The 19389-nt window shown below is 40.8% G+C and overlaps 3 protein-coding genes and 1 pseudogene across 3 annotated transcripts; 2 read left to right on the forward strand and 2 right to left on the reverse strand.

Moving 5' to 3' along the window:
• Positions 1 to 8934: 8934 nt before the first annotated feature.
• On the reverse strand, positions 8935 to 10223 carry LOC116250912 (uncharacterized). Its single transcript, XM_031624901.2, is given in 3 exon segments — positions 8935 to 9239; positions 9652 to 9802; positions 9805 to 10223. Coding segments are annotated over 3 exon segments (687 nt in total). The 5' UTR covers positions 10192 to 10223; the 3' UTR covers positions 8935 to 9090.
• A 2162-nt stretch (positions 10224 to 12385) lies between these two features.
• Positions 12386 to 13824, forward strand: LOC116251259 (probable UDP-arabinopyranose mutase 5). Its single transcript, XM_031625419.1, has one exon. The coding sequence runs from the start codon at positions 12466 to 12468 to the stop codon at positions 13513 to 13515; it is 1050 nt and encodes a 349-aa protein (XP_031481279.1). The 5' UTR covers positions 12386 to 12465; the 3' UTR covers positions 13516 to 13824.
• Positions 13825 to 16272: 2448 nt separating this feature from the next.
• LOC116251083 (agmatine hydroxycinnamoyltransferase 1-like) lies at positions 16273 to 17830 on the reverse strand. The gene has a single exon (XM_031625154.2). It carries the CDS (start codon positions 17767 to 17769, stop codon positions 16462 to 16464), a length of 1308 nt encoding a protein of 435 aa, XP_031481014.1. The 5' UTR covers positions 17770 to 17830; the 3' UTR covers positions 16273 to 16461.
• A 495-nt stretch (positions 17831 to 18325) lies between these two features.
• Positions 18326 to 19010, forward strand: LOC116249945 (probable UDP-arabinopyranose mutase 5; annotated as a pseudogene).
• Positions 19011 to 19389: the final 379 nt, after the last annotated feature.

A 19389-nucleotide genomic window follows, 5' to 3' on the forward strand; every position in this document is an offset into this window, starting at 1 on the left:
ATATATATATATATATATATAAGTAAATAAATAAAAAGGTACACACACCTTATATATATATATATATATAATGAGAGAGAGAGAGAGAGAGAGATGAAAACAAATACTATTAAAGGGTACTCATCCAAGAGAAAGGGATGCCAAAGAGCAGAAGAATCAACATTGAAATTAATATTTGGTTAAGCGCTAGCAGGTTACTCTGATTGAATCTGACATTTCACAATCTTTTTGAGTTTGAAAAGATGTTCTATGCCATCATATATTCAGAGTCAGATTCATTAATCACAATCCACATGTAGGAACTTGATTTCAACCTTTTTCATACGGATCAAGTATCATCACGAACACCGATTTTATCCAATCTTACGCCATCATACCGTACTCCTTGAAGTGAAATCAAAATCTTTATATTAGATTTGGATCAATTCCCTTTGTGACATTTGAGTCGTTGTTTGACTCGAGCAAGCACCAGTATTAATTATTCAATCAATTCTGGACATTCAATGACATTTCCGTGGCTCCACGTGACGGTGCTTGAAAATCAATGGCTCCTTAATTAAAGGTGTACGTGAACAGTTAGTTTCAGATTTTTTCTGACCAGGAGTGGATTCTGTCAAGCGTTAAATGCTCCCCATCCATGTTTGAAAGAAAACAAAAGCCTCTCGCTGAGAATAAATGTTATTCCACATAAAAATATAAACACAGTGAGAATAAATGTTATTCCACATAAAAATATAAAACACAGTGAATCATTGAACAAAAGAGAGAGAGAGAGAAGATGAAGGGAAGAGGAAGAGACAAGAATAGGTCCACTTAGCATCCACAATTGCACCCTCAAGCTAAACATTAATCGATATAATCAAAATAGCACCTTCCCAGATTTGAATTGAGGACATGACTGTAACACGCCGCCTAACTCAACCAATTGTTCTACCCATCACTTGGTAGAGAGAGAAAGCTGAGACCTATCCGAAGAAAACTCAGTATTATTTGGAAATGATTTCATCGGAAAAGTTTTTAGATACTTGGGGAAAGGTGGTTGTGGAATTCTCAAGAGCCATTCCCCAATCATATTTAGATTTAGATTTAGTTAGAAAAATGTGGTACCAAAATCGGATCTGATTGGTGGTCCACTTAGGATTTCTTTTGCTGATTAAGTTCGGCTTGTGAACGAGTTCGAGCCGAGTCATTTTCTTAATGAGTCGATCTTGAGTTCATGAGTCGACTCATTCAAATAATCGAGTTGAGTTCGAGCTCAACACGTAACTGCCGAGTTGAGCTCGAGCCTTAATCAAGTCGATATATTCAAACGAGTTTACGAGTTTGTCGAGCCTTAATCGAGTCGAGTTCAGCACGTAACAATGAATATCAATTTTATTCAAACGAGTTTGTCGAGCCTTAATCGACTTGAACTCGAACTCAACACATAACTGCCGAGTTGAGCTCTACTTGCTTCGGTTGAGCTATTATCGGGCTTGAGCCGAGTCAAGCTCGAGACTCGAGCCAAGCTCAAGCTCAATGAACTCGGGCTCTACTTGGCTCGTGTAACTAGGCCTTTTGAAAATGGATCACAATTTGTGTAGGATGCCATTCAAATAAATGAAGTAGAAAACGACGGAGTTTCATGCATCAGGCCCAGATGCAATCCTCATACCATTCACTAGGCCCATATTTAAATCCAGATCCGGATTTCATAACTGCAAAATTCATAAGGCTGCCAACGGGTCAGATCTGAAATGGGGGTTTAGTCGCTTTTTTTTTTTCACCTCTCCGCTGACCGAACCGGATCTGACTTAATCAGATCCGGATCCAGACTCAGGACGAACAAGCATCAAGTCCTCTAAAACCATACCCAGGTTCGGGTAGTTTCCGAGTTGGACCTGTAATTCATGCAGAAACGCCTAACACAGATCCAATTAGTACTAGATCTATTTAAACGGATCTAGAAAAGGGAAGATTCTAATTAGGGATGTACAACTCTCTAGTTCTACCTTGCCTCCAGCTTAACTGGAAACACAAGCTTATAAATGAGTCAAGTTCGAGTTACATTAATTGAACTCAAGTAAGCTAATCTAATCTAGGATTTTGGTTTTGCAATTTTCAAAATTAAATCAAAGGAAAGAGATCAAGTCAAATGAGGAATTGATACAAACAGCTTAAAACGAGTTGAGCTCGAGTTGGGGCTCAAGTCGAACATGAGCTGACCTTGTACAATTGACTCGATCTCAAGCCATTTAAGTCGAGTCAAGTTCAGCCCTCGAGCTTGTCTCGGCTCGTGTCCGATGGTGATATATAGTAAATAGGATAAACCATGTATTGGCGAGAAGAGAACCGTTTGAGAAGTGTCACCAAAATAAAATTCCGAATCGAATCTGTAGATTCAATGACTCGGCCAAGCGGGAAATTAATCCACAAAAACTGTTGTGTTGTTTATTGTTAAAAAATAAATATAAGCAAAGAAAAAGATTAAAGCCCCTTTAAAACACATATTTTAAAAATAACTAAAAAAAAAAAAAGCAACTGCCCCGCCGTATCGGCCACCGTCGCCGTTCGATTATGAATCGGCCGATTCAGGCGGATCACTTTTTACAGCGCAGGGGTTGCAGTAGGAAAAGGAGGGGACAGCCTTCTGTTGCACAAAAGAGAATCAGGCAAAAAAAAAAAAAAAAAAAGTTGGAAGACGAAGAGATCAAAGCTTTTGGAGTGGGGAAGGTATCCTCTCCTTCCCACTTCACTTTTTCCCTTTAGTGCTGTCAACGGGACCAAGCGGGCCCATATCCAACTAAGAACTGCTACTTCTTGGCAAATATTAACTAATTTTTTTAAGTATATAAAATAATAAAAAGATGAATAGTATATGATGTGCGATACTTTGTAGTAGTCCGTAGACTTCGCATCGGGTCGAGTATCTAACTAGTATATGGTACCCGACTTAATCGGGCTCGGACCCGAACAAACTAATATAATCGTTATCAAACTCCCTCTTAAAGATTGATTGGGGGTCAAAGTATGCCTCGAGGGACTTAGCATAGCTAGAACCAATCACGGTGCAAGATCAGGAGTTTTATGTTGTCGGAGTCTCGTACATTGTTTCAAACTTTTTTCTGCCCTTGCGTCTCTAGTCATAATAAGAAAGGGTTTGTGGATATTCAGGCCAGAACACGCACCCAGTGTTCAACCCTTCAACCTCGAGTCGAGCTATGCTCAAGCTTGAATTCAGCTGTACAAGGTCACCTCAAGCTCGACTCTATAGACCAAGTCCCGGCTTGAGCTTGACTTGTTTAAGCTAGTTTGCCAACTCTCCATTTGACTTAATCTCTTAATTCTTTGATTCACTGAGTGGCTCTTCTTGCATGTGTAAGAGGACACAAAATGCAATTTTCCCTTGTCTCATGGTTTAAGCTTAGATGACCACAGAGTAATAGCTTATTTAATACATTTGAAAGTCTACAATACCAAATTAGCTATGTGTTGGAAACAATTACAACATAAGAAATTACTTGAAAAGAAATGATAAGGAAAGTTGGAAGCAAGAAAACAGAGATGCCATACAATGCTCTCAAAAAGGAATAAAATTAAAGAGCTTCCCATAAAAGATGAAGCCAGTTCAAATCTTGATATTAATCGAAAAGTTTGCTCCGGCCTGCAGAGCTGTCAAGAGCACCAAATAGGTATGTAGAACCAAACATAAATAACATGACGATTTGAGCTTCTGAATGATCAAGCTAGCAAACAGTAAATCTTTAAACAAAGACAGAAATTTGTTTAAGTTGTTCTGACAGTTCGGGACAAACGAGTGGTGCCAGCCGATGCCTTGGACGCCGTCGTCAACTGACAGGAGAACTTCCTCTCTGCTTCCCCTTTTGATGAACGGCTGAAAGGGGAAGGAGGAACCCTCCCCGCTGCCGGATTATGGTGCCCATGTCATCATGCGACACCAGGGACAGAACTAGAAATTTTTTATGAGGAGGCCGAATTAAAGTTTCTAAATTTTGACTATGATCGAAATATCATTTTTCAAAAATTTTTATATAGGGTAAATAAAATTTTCTAAAACTTACATGTAATTTTTTTTTCATGTAGCCTATGCGGGTGTGTCAACAAAACTAAAACATAAAAATTGGTGTTCATACATATTTAAAATTTCAAGTGGCAGTCTCTCTCTCTCTATCTATATATATATATATATATATATATATTAAATTCTATCAGGCAGGTTGGATAAAGAGAAGAATCTGATATGATGAGCGAGGTTAGGAAGATGCCACATTTTTAGCCTACCGTGTCACTGTGGCATAATCTGGAATTGCAGCTACTTTCTACAGTATCTTTGGGAAAAAGAAAGGGAAAAGGTAACGAGTAAAACAGCTTTACAAAAAAGCCAGATGCTCAAATCTCCAAACAATCGTAAAGGACCCAAAAAAGATAACTGCACCTCCAATTCCATGACATCCCTAGACTTGAAAAAGGCAAAAAAGAGAAAAATTTATCAATCATTGCCTTTGGTGTAATAAAGCGGTTATTTGATGTTGACGGCCGCTAGTGCACACTCCCAAAATGTTCTTAACGTCTTCAAAACCCTCAAAAGTTCAGTTCCCAACCCAACGTTGGATTGGATGGTAGCCCCAGTTTTGGATCTGATCCGGATCTGTGGTTTGAGATTTGGATCTTCTCAAGAAATAGGAGAAGTGAACGGGATGGGTCTATTCCAACCCTAATGTGGACCTCGCCACTCCTGTATCCGATTCCAGACTTGCATCATTGCATGGACCGGAGTAGTGGCATGCCACATGGTGGTTGGTGCGGGCAGTTGCCCGCACCAACCTCATAAAATTAGTTTAATATATATGTTAACGTTTTGATGTATTTGATTGTTAGTTTGTTATGCATGTAAGTGCCCCAAAAAAATTAAAGGTATTGAATAAGTGCTCCCATAAAAAAAAATTTCTCCAGGTTTTCTTCAAGTTTCAAATTGGAAAAGGATGGTATGGATAAGTTGACATGGCACATAAGGAATGCATGCATGAACCCACACGCGGATACAAACTCAAATACATGCTGGTATATGCTCTTAAGATTAAAGTGGTTTTATGCTTAATATGATAATTTCCATAACATGAAAATTATATATATATATTTAATATGTAATTGAAACAAATGTATATGCTACGGATGAGCAGAAGCGACCCGAAGAAGGGCCAAAGCTCTCTTACATTTTTTTTTGTTCTTGAGGTTTAGAATTGTTTTCAGGACTTGGGTGAGATACAAAACATTCTTCACCTACATTGTTGCAGTTCAGTGGTTGGCATTTCAGTGGAATTGCAACACATAAGAATCACATTGACGATTAAATTGCCAGAACAACCAGCTACACTACAACCTAAAGACAAACACAATTCCATGGTTGTATGGATCATAATTTATGTGTTTACGCTAGAAGCAATGTGTAAAAAATACCTTCATAAACCAGGGCCGCCAGTTCCATGAATCGGCCTATTAACTGATTCAGCAGAATTGGTTGTGATTCTTGTGAATTGGCCAAAAATAATTAAAAAATGATATTAAAAAATATAAATAAAAAATCATACAGAAACTAATTTCAGTACAAAACACTAAATAATTAACTTGCCACTTCGGCCGATCTGGACAACATTGCTTGGAAGCTTAAACGCTGCCACAATGTCTATGACAGGACAGCTGTTTGATGCCAACATCAAGATAGACGATTTCAGTCAATAACGAGTCCCACTCATGATGATTAATCAGAAGAAACATCAGTGGGGGCTTTATTAGTGCATTCCTCACCACCAACGTCAAATAATCAGTCTCCCCACTTGCCCAAAAAATCTTAGAGGCAGATTACGAATCGTACCTAATTTGGCTATGTGGGGGTCATAGAGCGATTAGATTCTGATTCGATAAATATACGTATAGCCGTCATACATGAAGAAGTTAGGCTTCATAAATGCAATTCATACATCGCCGAATCACACAGTTTCCATGCAGCCCTGAACCCCATGATAGATGTACACCTTTGAGCGACTGTCTATATTAGGAGGAGGGCGTGTTCAATTTTTAGAAAGGTCCTTCTACAAAGTCCTTTCTAAGAAGAACTTATTCCCCACTGATCAAACGACTCGTGTCTTCAGACCCTAATGCCGGACCCAGTAAACCCGGAATATGTTTACATGTAAAAGTCGGCCCTAACGTCAGATAGTTCCACGCTCTTCAAGTCCTAGCCTGACTATAAGGCTGGGCTTGCCTAGCTGACCTGAACAGCTATTACGATAACCAATCATACGTTAGGAATAAATGGGATCAAGAGCAAAGAGCAAAGAAGGATAGCTTTGCGTCTTGTGAAGGGTCAGGTGAATGAAGGACAGGCTCAGGGATGAAGCTGTTGGGAAATGCTGGCCCTCATCCGTTTCCATGGTTTTGTGGAGCCTCTGGACAGCAAGGAATGATGTAAAAGATGGTAGGAAAACGCCTCCAGCTGCCTTGCTGTTTGGATATAGAAGCTAAGAAAATGTAACAACGGTAGAGATGTGTTAATGATTCAGGCTCGGATCATCTAAATGCATAAAAAATCATATTCAATCAAACACAATACAGCAAAAAACGATCAGATCCCCAGAACTTATTCTGACCATCGCCAGCCCGAATCAATGACCAGCTAGCTTGAAACTGCGAGCAATTGATGAACCACTGAAGCACCGATGTTTTCTGGTCAGATGTTTCTAGAACCTTCCATTGATGCTTAAGAACGTCTTGTCGCCCTCTTGCCGTTTTTACAAACCAACATCTTTCTTCAACCCAGACGAGGTTAACGCAATCAGTGAAGCCTAGATTTTCGAGGTTCAAATCCTACGGGCATCGGATAAGAAACTTGTTCAAGCGCTAACCAACGCTGTTCAATGACAAGCAGCTATTGGCGCCGTTCTGCTTTGTCTCATGACAAGCTGTTGGCGTTCAGTTACAAAAACTTGGCTCTAGCCTACCCAGATCATGCCTTGGGGCACAGTTGGAGAAGAGATTCCTCTTGCAGCCAGGTAATGCCATTGCCACGCAGACAGGAAAATGACTTTTCCTCTTCCTAAAATGTCATCACACTATGTTAGAAGATGATCCGTGTGCACAAAGAAGCAAACCTTGAGGTCGTAACAATGGATCATCATACACATTCCACACAGAAATCGGCAATTAACAACTGAAAGTCTGTCTGCAAGAGAACAGAAGATGCATATAATAGACTTCAATAGTTGCTTTCCTATGGTGAAAATATCTAGACAAATGGTATACAAAATACTTAGAACTGGGAACCCGATTCTTGGTCATAAATATGCAGCTTCTACAAGCTCGAAATCAAGAGTAAAAATCTCGCAAGGCGAGTAGCTAGCACAATGATTAAGGTAAGCAGCCAACAGTAAAAAAAAAAAACAAAAAAATGATCCAGGAATCTCTCACACCGATAGAGAAGATTCACATTGGATTAGTCCTGAGTGGAGATTGTATGGCACATCACGGAAAGAAGATTGTGATGAACTGGACAGATATCTCAACCGAGAGCAAAAGCCAAAAAGTGTTCGGGAATCCAGAAATTTTAATGGACTGTCAAAACCAACTGTGAGAGGTAACATTCCTTCACAGAGAAATGCAGATCCTAACCAGGGAGAAAAAGTTTTCCTAGAAACTTGCCGGACATTGCCGGGATAATAAACAAGATGAAAAGGCTTTCACGAAAACCCAAACCAATGCAACTGACTGAGGCCAAACCTAAAAAGAAAAGTTCTGACAAAATGCAATCCTGAAAGGGTTACCCGGGATCTGTTCCCCCAAACTCTAAATCCGTCATAAGCGTATTGCCTCCATTCATTGAAGAAGCCTGCAGATAATCTTCTCATGAATACTGACATTCCTTTCTAATTCTTGATCTACTCACTCTTCATATCACCGCAGAGAAGACATAACAAGGAAGTACATCAACCGAGAGCATTAGTAACTATTCTTTCTCTCTCTCTCCCTCTCTCTAAGAAATATAAAATTGGTGCAAAGCAAGAGCTAATCTGCAGTGCCTATAAAGAGGCCAGGAATAAGGAATCATTTTATCAATCATGTAGAAGCCATTAATACACGTACGAAAATCCCACTCGAGGAGCCTACCATATTTCTGATCACCAGATTTTAGCCCACTTAGAAAAGCACGCAAACATATGTGTGCTATTCCAATTATATCATCAGATTACTGAGAATATGGAAGTTACACAAACTTAAGACATTATCATTCAGAACTCTGTCAGTTGATGGATGCGTGCTATAGAAACTCAAAAAGAATAAGCACTATCACAGTCTCAAGCCCACTCAACCAGCCACAAAAAGAACTACACTAAAATATCAAACAAGATATTTAACAGAAGATCCATTTCCTTTTTATATTTTTTTAAATAGTCTGATGATATTTTCCACAACATACAACTTCCCAATCAAAAGAGTATGCACACAGCCAGAAATTAACGAACAAAGAAAAGAAGCACAAAAACTGTTTCATCTTGAAGTAACTTTCCCAAGCACAGCTGAAGTGTACCTTCAACTCAGTACCGCACCCCACCCTGTTGACCCAGAAGCATTACACCCATGGAAATCAAACTGATGGCCAGCCTCTCATCAGCCTGCCAGCCTAACCAGCTAAACTATGCCCCATATGATGCACTAACAGAAGAACATTGAAGCTTAAGAAAACTGTCTCTATATTTTGGAAGATGCAGAACCATTGTAAAATCTAAATTTGTAGAAACAGAATTCTGTCAGTTGATATATGCGCATTACAGAAACTCAAAAGGAAAAAGCTGCATCACCAACATAGAAATTCAACAAGAAAAAGCAGCACCACCAACCTCAAGCCCAAATGAACCAGCTGCAAGAAGAATCACTGTAAAATATCGGACAAGATTTTAACAGAAGACCAATTTTCTCTTTCATTTTTTTTTTCAACTGCTGGACTGATATTTTTCACGATATACAAATTGCACAATCAAAATAGTATACACACAGTCAAAACTTAGCGAACAAAGAAGAGAAACACAAAAGAGTGTTTCATCTTGAATATCTCCTACTCTGTCTATCAAATTTTCCATTAACCTTAGACAGCAACAGTCGAGCCCTTTCCTTCTCTTGCTTCTCCCTCTTCATCCTTTCCTCCCTCAGTTCTGCAATTGATTTCTTCCCGCTCTTCTTCACAGATTCTGAAACACCAACCACTATGGATATTAATACCGCACCAACAAAGCAAACATGAAAAACGGAAGAATCAGTTAGACAACAGTCACGAAACCGCCAAAACAAACATAGAGAAGAAACGGAATCACTTTCCCCAATATCTATATGAACCGTTCGCAATTCTCAAACCCTAGAAACCCATTCAGGTCCAATAAAGATGGTATCAAAGATCTCAAGAAACCAGCGGCAGAAAGGAGGAACGTTAAACAGAAAATTGCAACTACAGAACACTAACAATCCATTCAATCAAAGGAAGTTGAAATGCTCATCCACAAACCAACAGATTTTTTTTCAAAAGAAGATCGCCAGCAAGAACCAAAGACAAGGAACATAAAAACAATACAACCGAAAAAAAAAGGAATAAAACATTTTACAAACCGCTCGATCGCCGTTCAGAGACGCTCTCAGCTTCGTCAGTCTCCGCCACAACGCCGATCGTCCGCGAGAGGTACCAGGGCTTCTTCACGCCTGGTCCGGCGACCCCATACCCCATCCGGTACTTCTCGTCCTCCGCCGTCACAACCCTAGGGGGGGCTCCTCCCTCTTCCGCTTCACCTGCCCCTTCTTCCGGTCATCCGACCGTTCCTTCTCGCCTTTGTCTTCTCCTTCACCGCCGAAGGGGAAGACCTTGAGGCCCTCAAAGAGGTTGATGTGCCCGGAATCCGAAGTCGCCTGTTCATCCTGAACGGAAGATGGGCCAGAATCGGGAGCCTCTTCGTTGGTTCGAGAGGGAAGGCCGCGGAGGGCTCTGAGGCGCTCAAGGCGGAACTCAGCGTCCCGCCGCCTGGCCTGCTCCTGCTTCAACTGCTCCTCCTTGGCCGCCGCCTCTTCGTCTCGCCGGACCTTCTCCCGATTCTCATAGTTGTAGACGTTCCACCTCTTCTGCGGGAGGATGTTGAGCCCTCCGTGTCCTCCCATCTCACCCTTCACGGTGCACAGAAGTCCACAGAACGCAGAGAGATGGCCTTTATGAAACAATTTCTCAGCTATCCCCGTCAGATAAATTTAATAAACTCTGAACTAGTTTCCTGTAATTACAGGAAAAGTTAAACCCCTTTACTTATATTCATTACTTTGCATTGGGCTGGATGATTTTGGTATCCGGATCGTCAATACGTTGATTTGAGATGAATATCCCATCGAACCGATTAAAAAAAATTGGATATAAAAAAAATTTTAATATCTCATTCAAAAATTGGATATAAAAAAAATTTTAATATCTCATTCAAAAATTGGATTGAATGACATCCACCAGGATTCCAATATATATAAATATCCGATGAAATTTGGATACGAATTAGAATCAGATTCATAAAAATATTTTTTATCTAATACAATTAAATTTAAAAATTGACAAAATCCGATTCAAAATTATCGGACTCGGATTCGAATATAAATTTTTATTTAAATTTGAATTCAAATCTAAATCTAAACATATAAATATATAAAAAATAAATATTATTAAGAATATATCCAAGAAAACTTCCAACCTCTCACAACAGATTGTTGGAGACATTGCATCGATAAGTGTGTTTAAGCTGGACAGAGAGTTTGGATACGTCAAAAGAATTTCACCTCCTTCATGTAGCTTCACAAATTATTACGAGAATTACTAAACGCGAACTTGACTTTCTTTTTGCAGCTAAAATGTCGTTCATTAAAACCTATGAGCAGCTACAACATAATCAAAAGCGGACTCGAAACTTTCAAAATATAAATATCATATCACAAAAATATAGGAAAAGACTTAACATCAACATAACATAAGGTAGCTTACACACCAAATTACGTTCCTCTACTCCTTCATGAAGGAATCAAAATCAACCGTTGGATAATCTATTTCAATATTAACATTGTAATGAAAGTCCTTTGACCAGTTTATAGAACTTCAACCATAGCCTATTACCTTCATAATATTGCAGAATCTTTTAGACGAGGGCTTTCACCTTGGCACAGATAGATATACAACCGCCATACTCCTTAAAATACATGTACATCTTTTCCAGCACCTCTAACTCGCCTGCAAGTACCTTACCCCTTGAATTCAATAGTATAAACATACCATTAGTTACGTCACGTTTTGATCTATGTGACCTCAAAGGAAAACATATTTGAAGGTTTTTTATGCTTTACAAAGCATATTAAGTTAGAAATAACTCAAATGCGCATTGTGTCTTCCGTCCCCTTTGGCCATTTGATACCCAAGAAGGTGTCCATACATCTAAACCAAATGTCTTCTTTAATTTAATGGCTGCACCTAGTTTTTCTTCATGAGTCATCTTATTTCTATGCCATCAGATTGGTCAACAACAACAAAAAAAGGTGATTCTCCAGCCACATTCTAATGTAAAAATAAACTCAATGTTGCAGATATGGAGATTGAATTTAAAGGGCATATTAAAGAATACAACAAAGTTAGACACAAAAATAGAAAGTGGTGTTGATAGAATCCAAGTAATGTATAGTTTTGGGTGAACAGAAAGGACATTTCATTCTGTCTCTCCACTCAAAACCAAAGCCCTCAACCCTTTCTCCTATCCTCTAAAGATAACATACCTATTTTTGGTGTCTCATGGTGATGACCATGCTATCTTGCATATTAGTGCTGATTTTTGCAGCATATGAAAATCTTCTCGATGAAGAAATGAAAATCACGAACAACATCATCCAAATAAAAAAATTCAATTGATAAAAACAAGCATACACAAGGATATCTATTATCACCTCAAATGGCATAGCATATGTGCTAATACCAACTACAGCAAAAGGCGACTTGATTCATATTTTCAGAACTTTTCTAGTGATGATAAAAGTTTGGTTTCTATCTATGAGAGAGAGAGAGAGAGAGAGAGAGAGAGAGAGCTATCTTTAGTGTTTCTCAAATCATCTTGACTTGATGATTATTGTCAAAAGAATTCGTTGAAGAAAGAAGATCAGAAAAAGATCTGACCACACTTTTCTTCTATTCTATAGGAATGGGTGCCAGAATTTCTAAAAAAGACCACAAAAGAATCGCCTGAGGGATCGGGTCGTCGTTCTCCTTGACATGCTTTCCAAGAACATCTCTTCACTCAGTCGCTTCACTCTTCTTAATATATGGGGGCAAGCACTTCCTGTTACAGATCTAACCTTTGTTCCAAAGAACAGCAAAAGCAGGAAGAAAGAGTTGAGATCAGAGGGAAGGAAGGAAGAATGTTTAAGATGGTGGAAGACGACGAGGTGGATATCGTGATCGCAGCACTCAACCAGGACCTCGGATTCTTGGAAGAATGGCGATCCTTGATTTCGCGATTTCATATCATAATCGTCAAAGATCCTGAACTTGATTCTGGTCTCCAGATTCCCCCAGATTTCCCGAGTCTGTCTGTCTACACCCGATCCGACATGGAGGCGCGAATAGGCCCCGAATCACTCTCCTTGCTTCGGTTCACTGGCTTCTCTACTCGGTACTATGGGTACCTCCTGTCTAAGCGGCGGTACGTCGTATCCATAGATGCTGATTGCGTACCGCTCAAGGACAATCTTGGCCGTCCGATCGATATCGTGAGACAACACTTGGCAAATCTGACGACACCTGCCACTCCTCTCTTTTTCAATACTCTCTACGACCCATATGCCAAGGGGTCGGATTTCGTTCGTGGGTATCCTTTCGGTCTACGGTGCGGTGTGAATTGTGCGGTATCTTGCGGGCTTTGGCTCAACATACCAGACTTTGATGCATCTATTTTGAAGTCCGGGAAGCGCAATGATAGACTTGTAGATGCGGTGCTGACGGTACCCAAGGGTACCATGCTTCCATTGAGCGGTGTGAATGTTGCATTTGACCGGGAATTGATCGGACCGGCTTTGTTCTCCGGGTTGATATTGGCTGGAGAAGGGAAGGTCCGACATGAGACGGTTGAAGATCTATGGTGTGGGATGTGTGTGAAGGTGGTATGCGATCACTTGGGGTATGGTATCAAGAGCGGTATGCCATACGTACAAAGAGGTGGCGATGGCGAAACTGAGCAGGAGATCCAGATGGAGCGTACCATGGAAGGTACCAGCCTCCTTGAGGTGGCGGTTCCATTCTTCCAAACCATGAGGTTGCCTCAGTCCGCGGTGACCGCAGAAGAATGCATTGTGGAGATGGCAAAACTGGTCAGAGAGGAGCTCGGACGCGCTGACCCGAGCTTTGCTCGAGCCGCGGATGCCATGGAGGAGTGGGTGCGCCTGTGGAGGTCTATGCATACCAAGCAGTGAAGTTGGGTACTATTTGGTACCAATTCTTTTGATTAGTATAGTTGCTTAGATGATAATGGTGCATATAGTTGAAGGGGCCTTACTTCTATCGCAATTTTATGGATCGGACCGGACATTTGGTCCTGCCGTGCAATTCAAGAATGTAACAAGTCTTTTTTGGTGTTTCTGTTAGGGATTTAAAAGAGTCGGGCTTAGATCTGATCCAGAAATTGCTAAGTCAAGTTAAATTTATTCCCAATTTTGCAATGTCATTGTATTCAGATTTTATTCAGTTCCACATTTGATTCAGATAAGAACCTAAATTTGAAAGAAATTTGTAGGCCAAACACTTCATTTCAATGAATCATATTTTCTTTTGCAAACTTGAAGTTGTGAATTTAAAGTTAGATTCGAATCAGATTTGGATGGAGAGTTCGGATTCAAATTCAAATATGTTAACATCCGATAAATTGGATAATCCAATTCATTGACATCCGAAGTAAATTGTCAACTAAGTGTGATAAATGCTCAACGTGACGAGATCCAAAAAAAGAGCATGCTTCCCCTGTTCCTGGCATCTCAAGAACAGGATGAACAAAGAGGACTTTGGGACACAGGCTGGAATTGGCGATTAGCCCTGCAAATACCCCTTTGGGATGTGAGCAGGGCTAATGCCCACCCAAAAAATATCAAAATCACCCTCAAAGGGGTGTTTTTTTTTGTAAGAAAAGGGGGCCTGCGTCGTTGTAGGCCCCAGCTGGGTGCTGGGACTACCCGTGTGGTAGTGCGCTAAAGCTATTGCGTAGCACGACTTGCGATCACACGACTTTGCATCACGCGTCTGCGTGTCGCGGGACATGTGAACTATTTTTTTAAGCATATAATGTTAGTTTTTTTTGAAAGCATAAAAATTCATTTTGTTTGTTACAAATGGGTGGTCGACTCCATTTTGAGCTACTCCGAACTCGCTCCAAATCCGATTTTGGTTCAGTCGATTGTCGACTTGTTCGAGCGTGTGACTTGGGTTTAAAAACCCATTTTGGAGTGAGAAATAAGTTTTTAAAACAAAGGGACGGTCATGTTGTCGTTTTGAACTCGAGTCGAATTTCAGGTTTGAAACACTTGATTTGGATCTGGACTACGGCTTTGGACTAATTTAAGTCCAAAAATTGGGTTTTGTGTTTTGATAAAAGAGCTTATCATTTCAGAAAAATTTAGGGTGATTATAATATATATATATATATATATATATATATATATATAGTTGTCATAGAAACAACATATTATAGTAATAGGATCAGAATTTTGGTTTATACCTTACACCCAACTAAGGCTGGGCACCGAGGTGGGCTGCCGGCAAGTACCTGGTACCCAGCCCGACTTGGGCCCGGACCCCAAAAAAAGGCACCAGGCAGACCCGATAAATGTTTTTAATATTTATTTAATTAATTAAATATATAAATATAATATTTTATTGCAATTAATTATATTTTATACATTATTTTATATTAAAAATATATTTTTAATTTAATCGGGCTATGCCCGGGTTTCATGTGTCGGCCCGGCCTGACGCCTGGGATGACAGCCAAGGTCCAAGGCTGTACCAGTGTTTAGTGTGATTTCAATATATGTCAGCTACTACAACACACTCCTATGAAGATATTAAGCGCAGCTAACAGTCACCATGTAGAAGAACTGACATATAGAATGAGGTAAGGGATCCTTAGCCAACAGTCCATCTCAGGGAACCTAAACTAACAGTCCACCCCAAGATGAGGGATCAGCACCATCTCTCCCTCATCTCCACCCAGAACCAGCCTTTCCACCACCATTACTGTTACCAATATCAGGATCTAAGGTCCATGCTATCACTTTAAAACTAAGAATTTGGGGTCCAATGGAAACTGTAGGAGGAGGGGTTCCACTTCAAAGCCATGGATCAGAAAAATCGTCGGTTATCTCAAACCACCATGGATCTCAGATGCATAGTAAACAAGCATTGGCTTACGGGCAGTGGCGAAGCTAGAAATTTCTTATTAAGGGGCGCTCTAAGTATAAATTTCAAACTTGAATGGGCATTCACATGTAAAAAATGAAAAATTAATGAGGCTTTTATACATAAATAATGTAAGCTTATTGGTCTGGTGTGGGCAATTGCCCACTCCAGCCACAATGTGGCTCCGCCACTGCTTACGGGAGCTGATTGAGTCCCTAAAACGTCTTTGTATCGTCAACGCATTCATAAAATTAACTATGTATACTATTTCGACATGTGCCGGTTAAAATTATACTATCGTCTTTGTACTGGTGTTTGGTGTTGATGTCAAGCTGAAATGTACAAATCTCGTGAAGTCTATCCCAAATTTGCCTACAAGTTGACGATAGAAGGACATAGTTGTGTTCATTTGCCTACATATGGGTGTTCCTAAATGGCTGCCACTCCCGTGCTATACCCATGTTGTGCTGGTGCTAGTACTGATACTAGTGCTTCTCTGACATAAGCAAGTTCGTTGTGGTCAGTTGAATTGGGACAAAGCTGATCACTCAAAATGTGCACCAAACTAAACTAGCACTGGTAGAACAAGTTTATATGTAAATAAAAATAAATAAGACTGCTAAATGTATAAATAACTATATAATATTCACTCCCCCACACCACTTTTTTTTGAAAAACTTTTTTGCATATCCACCTCTATTAGCATCCGTGCTACACCCTGTGCCCGTGTGATATAGCTACAAATTTAGCTTAATTGGCTTTATCATGCCAATCCATGATCATGTCAAAATTGTGTTGTGAATTGAAACATATGATAACCACACAAGAAAGATATCAAATCACATGATCACCACAATTCACTGAAGTTGTCCATAGAACAACATGGAGACTACCTAAACAAGTGAAAATAAAAAGGATGAAAGAGAGCATTATGTTTAACAACATACATTAGGTTTGACATATAAGTACTCCTAATCTAAATAATAAAGTCCATCTATGAATATGAAGGATCCCATGTCCTTGTCCAAGAGAGAAATAAAGACATCAACATCTCCAATGCTAGTGAAGGAAGGCAGGATATGCAAGAACCCTTCTACTCTCGAATACAAAGGTACAAAGAGGTGAGGAGGGTTTGTACCAAAGTCCATGTCATAGAAGGGGATTCTCAACCAGGAGGACACTTCCAAGTCGGGGCTCAACACCACCACTTCCTCATACGCACTCGGCACCAGCCCTTCCATCTTTTCCTTGGAGCTTGAGAAGTCGACGAATGACTTGAAGTAGTCGTCATCGACTCGAGCCACTGCATCATGTATGAGCCTAGCTGCATGCCCCACTGGCTTGGACAAGAGGTCTTTCACCGTAGAGCGAGGCCAAGCCCACAACACCACATTCCCCAAGTAGCTCATGGGCACAGTAGGTTTCCTCATTCTAAAGCGACCGTTCACTGAAATTCTTACTTTTGTAGTCAACTCCCCTTCTAGATTCCTGACACGGGTGATATTTCTCCAAAGGTGGGCAGTAAGGCACTCAAACGTAGTATAAGGCTTATCACAAGGATTGTCACCAGAGACCTTGGACTTGAGTTTCTCTAAAAATGCAGAAGGTATGTGTGCCCTTTCCATCACGATAGTGTGTTGTAGCTCTGGGTGCTTGGCCTTTCCTAGACAGGCCGTATACTCAATCTCGCTATGTTCAAACTGAAAGAAAGGAGGGTTGCGAGGGATAAAGATGGAGCGGTCATGCAGTGGGAGACTTTGAACAGGGAGGCCGTCTGGCACCGTTTGGCCCCATGCTACGAAGAATTGGCTGACTGCAAGCCCATCTGCGACTGCGTGGTGTGCAGTGAAGCCCACCACCATGGAACCACAAGTAAACCTGGTGATCTGCACCTGAGCCAACTCCTCTATGCCCGTGGTATCTGGCTGCATGTCAAGGTAATATGGAGATGGATTGTCGATCGAGCTACCGAGAGGGGAGTCAGAGTTGGCTTCGATGAAGCGCATTCCCTCGTCATTGAGAAGGATGCACTGGTGGCCATTGTCATTGAAAATAAGGCGGCCGGCGAACTCTCTGTACTCAGCAAGGACCCGACGGAGCCCTTGCTCGATGACTTCATTTGATGGGTTGGGTGGTCTGTAGGCAAACAAGATGCCAACATGAATCTGAAATGTGACCGTATCGAAGGGGCTTAGAGGCATCAAGACGTCGGTAGGAGGCTGGATTGGGGTCTGATAGCTTGGCTTGAGGAGCCTTGAGCTGTTTCTATTGATCTTCATTTTCTGCAACTTTTCCTTTTTCTTTAGTATGTTGCCTCCGACCTAATGATGGCAGGGAGGAAGACGTGTTATATATAAACTACGCGAATGGGCCCTTGCATCAGTCCACCTAATAAATATAAATGGAGAGTGAGTTGTTGAGCTGCTTGTGCACACGAGGCAAGCTGGAGCTCGCCTGGTGAAGTTCAAATGAAAGCCACAAAAAGGATATTAAAGTTCATAAAAATATTACAAAAACATGCCACTGATGATTAAGAAATAGGAAAGACACATTTCGAGTCAAATTTAAATGATTCGAGCTAGCTCATGTATCTCGAACTCCACATTTTTGACTCGAGCATCAACTCAACCTCATGCTTGACTCTTTTAAACAAGTCAAGGTTGCATTAGAGTCGAGCCCGAGTTAACTTATTGTACATACTTATTTAAGGCTGATTACATGTCTGCGAGGACCTACAGTTTGGTGTGAGCTCAATATATGTCAGCCAGTCACCATTTAGAAGAACCGATATACATAGAAGAGGTAGGTGAATAGTACTATTGGAAATTCCAAGCCATGGAAAGAGAACCTCAGCTAACAGTCCATCTTGCACCCACTCCTCTATTTTTCAATACCCTCTACAACCCATATGCCAAGAGGTCGGATTTCGTTCGTGGGTATCCTTTGGGTCTACGGTGCAGTATCTTGTGGACTTTGGCTCAACATACCGGACTTTGATGCATCTATTTTGAAGTCCGGGAAGCACAATGATAGACTTGTAGATGCGGTAGAGACGGTACCCAAGGGTACCAATGCTTCCTTTGAGCAGTGTGAATGTTGCATTTGACCGGGAATTGATCGGACCGGCTTTGTTCTTTGGGTTGGTATTGGCTGGAGAAGAGAAGGTCCGACATGAGACAGTCGAAGATCTATGCTGTCGGATGTGTGTGAAAGTGGTAAGCGATCACTTGGGGTACGGTATCAAGAGCGGTATTACGTACGAAGGGGTGGCGATGGTAAAACTGAGCAGGAGATCCAGATGGAGCGTACCATGGAAGGTACCAGCCTCCTTGAGGTGGCGGTTCCATTCTTCCAATCAGTGAGGTTGCCTCAGTCTGCGGTGACCGCAGAAGAATGCTTTGTGGAGATGGCAAAACTGGTCAGAGAGGAGCTCGGACGTGCTGACCCGAGCTTTGCTCGAGCCGCAGAGGACATGGAGGAGTGGGTACGGGTGTGGAGGTCTATGCATACCAAGCAGTGAAGTTGGGTACTATTTGGTACCGATTCTTTTGATTAATATAGTTGCAAAGATGATAATAGCACGTATAGTTAAAGAGGCCTTACGTGTATTGCAATTGTATGGATCGGACCAGACATTTGGCCCTGTAGTGCAATTCAAGAATGTAACAATTATTTTTTTCGGTGTTTCTGTTAGGGATTTAAAGGAGTCGGGCTTAGATCTGATCCAGGAATTGCTAAGTCCAACCAAATCTCATTATACATGCTTGGGTTTCGACCCAGATTAAGATTTTGACGCAGTTTTTTCAAGTTAAATTTATTCCTGATTTTGCATTGTCATTGTGTTCAGACTTTATTCTTTTTCACATTTGATAAAGATATCAAATCAAATTTTAATGAAA

The sequence above is a fragment of the Nymphaea colorata genome, chromosome 3 (assembly GCF_008831285.2).
Source record: "Nymphaea colorata isolate Beijing-Zhang1983 chromosome 3, ASM883128v2, whole genome shotgun sequence".
Taxonomy (NCBI): Eukaryota; Viridiplantae; Streptophyta; class Magnoliopsida; order Nymphaeales; family Nymphaeaceae; genus Nymphaea; species Nymphaea colorata.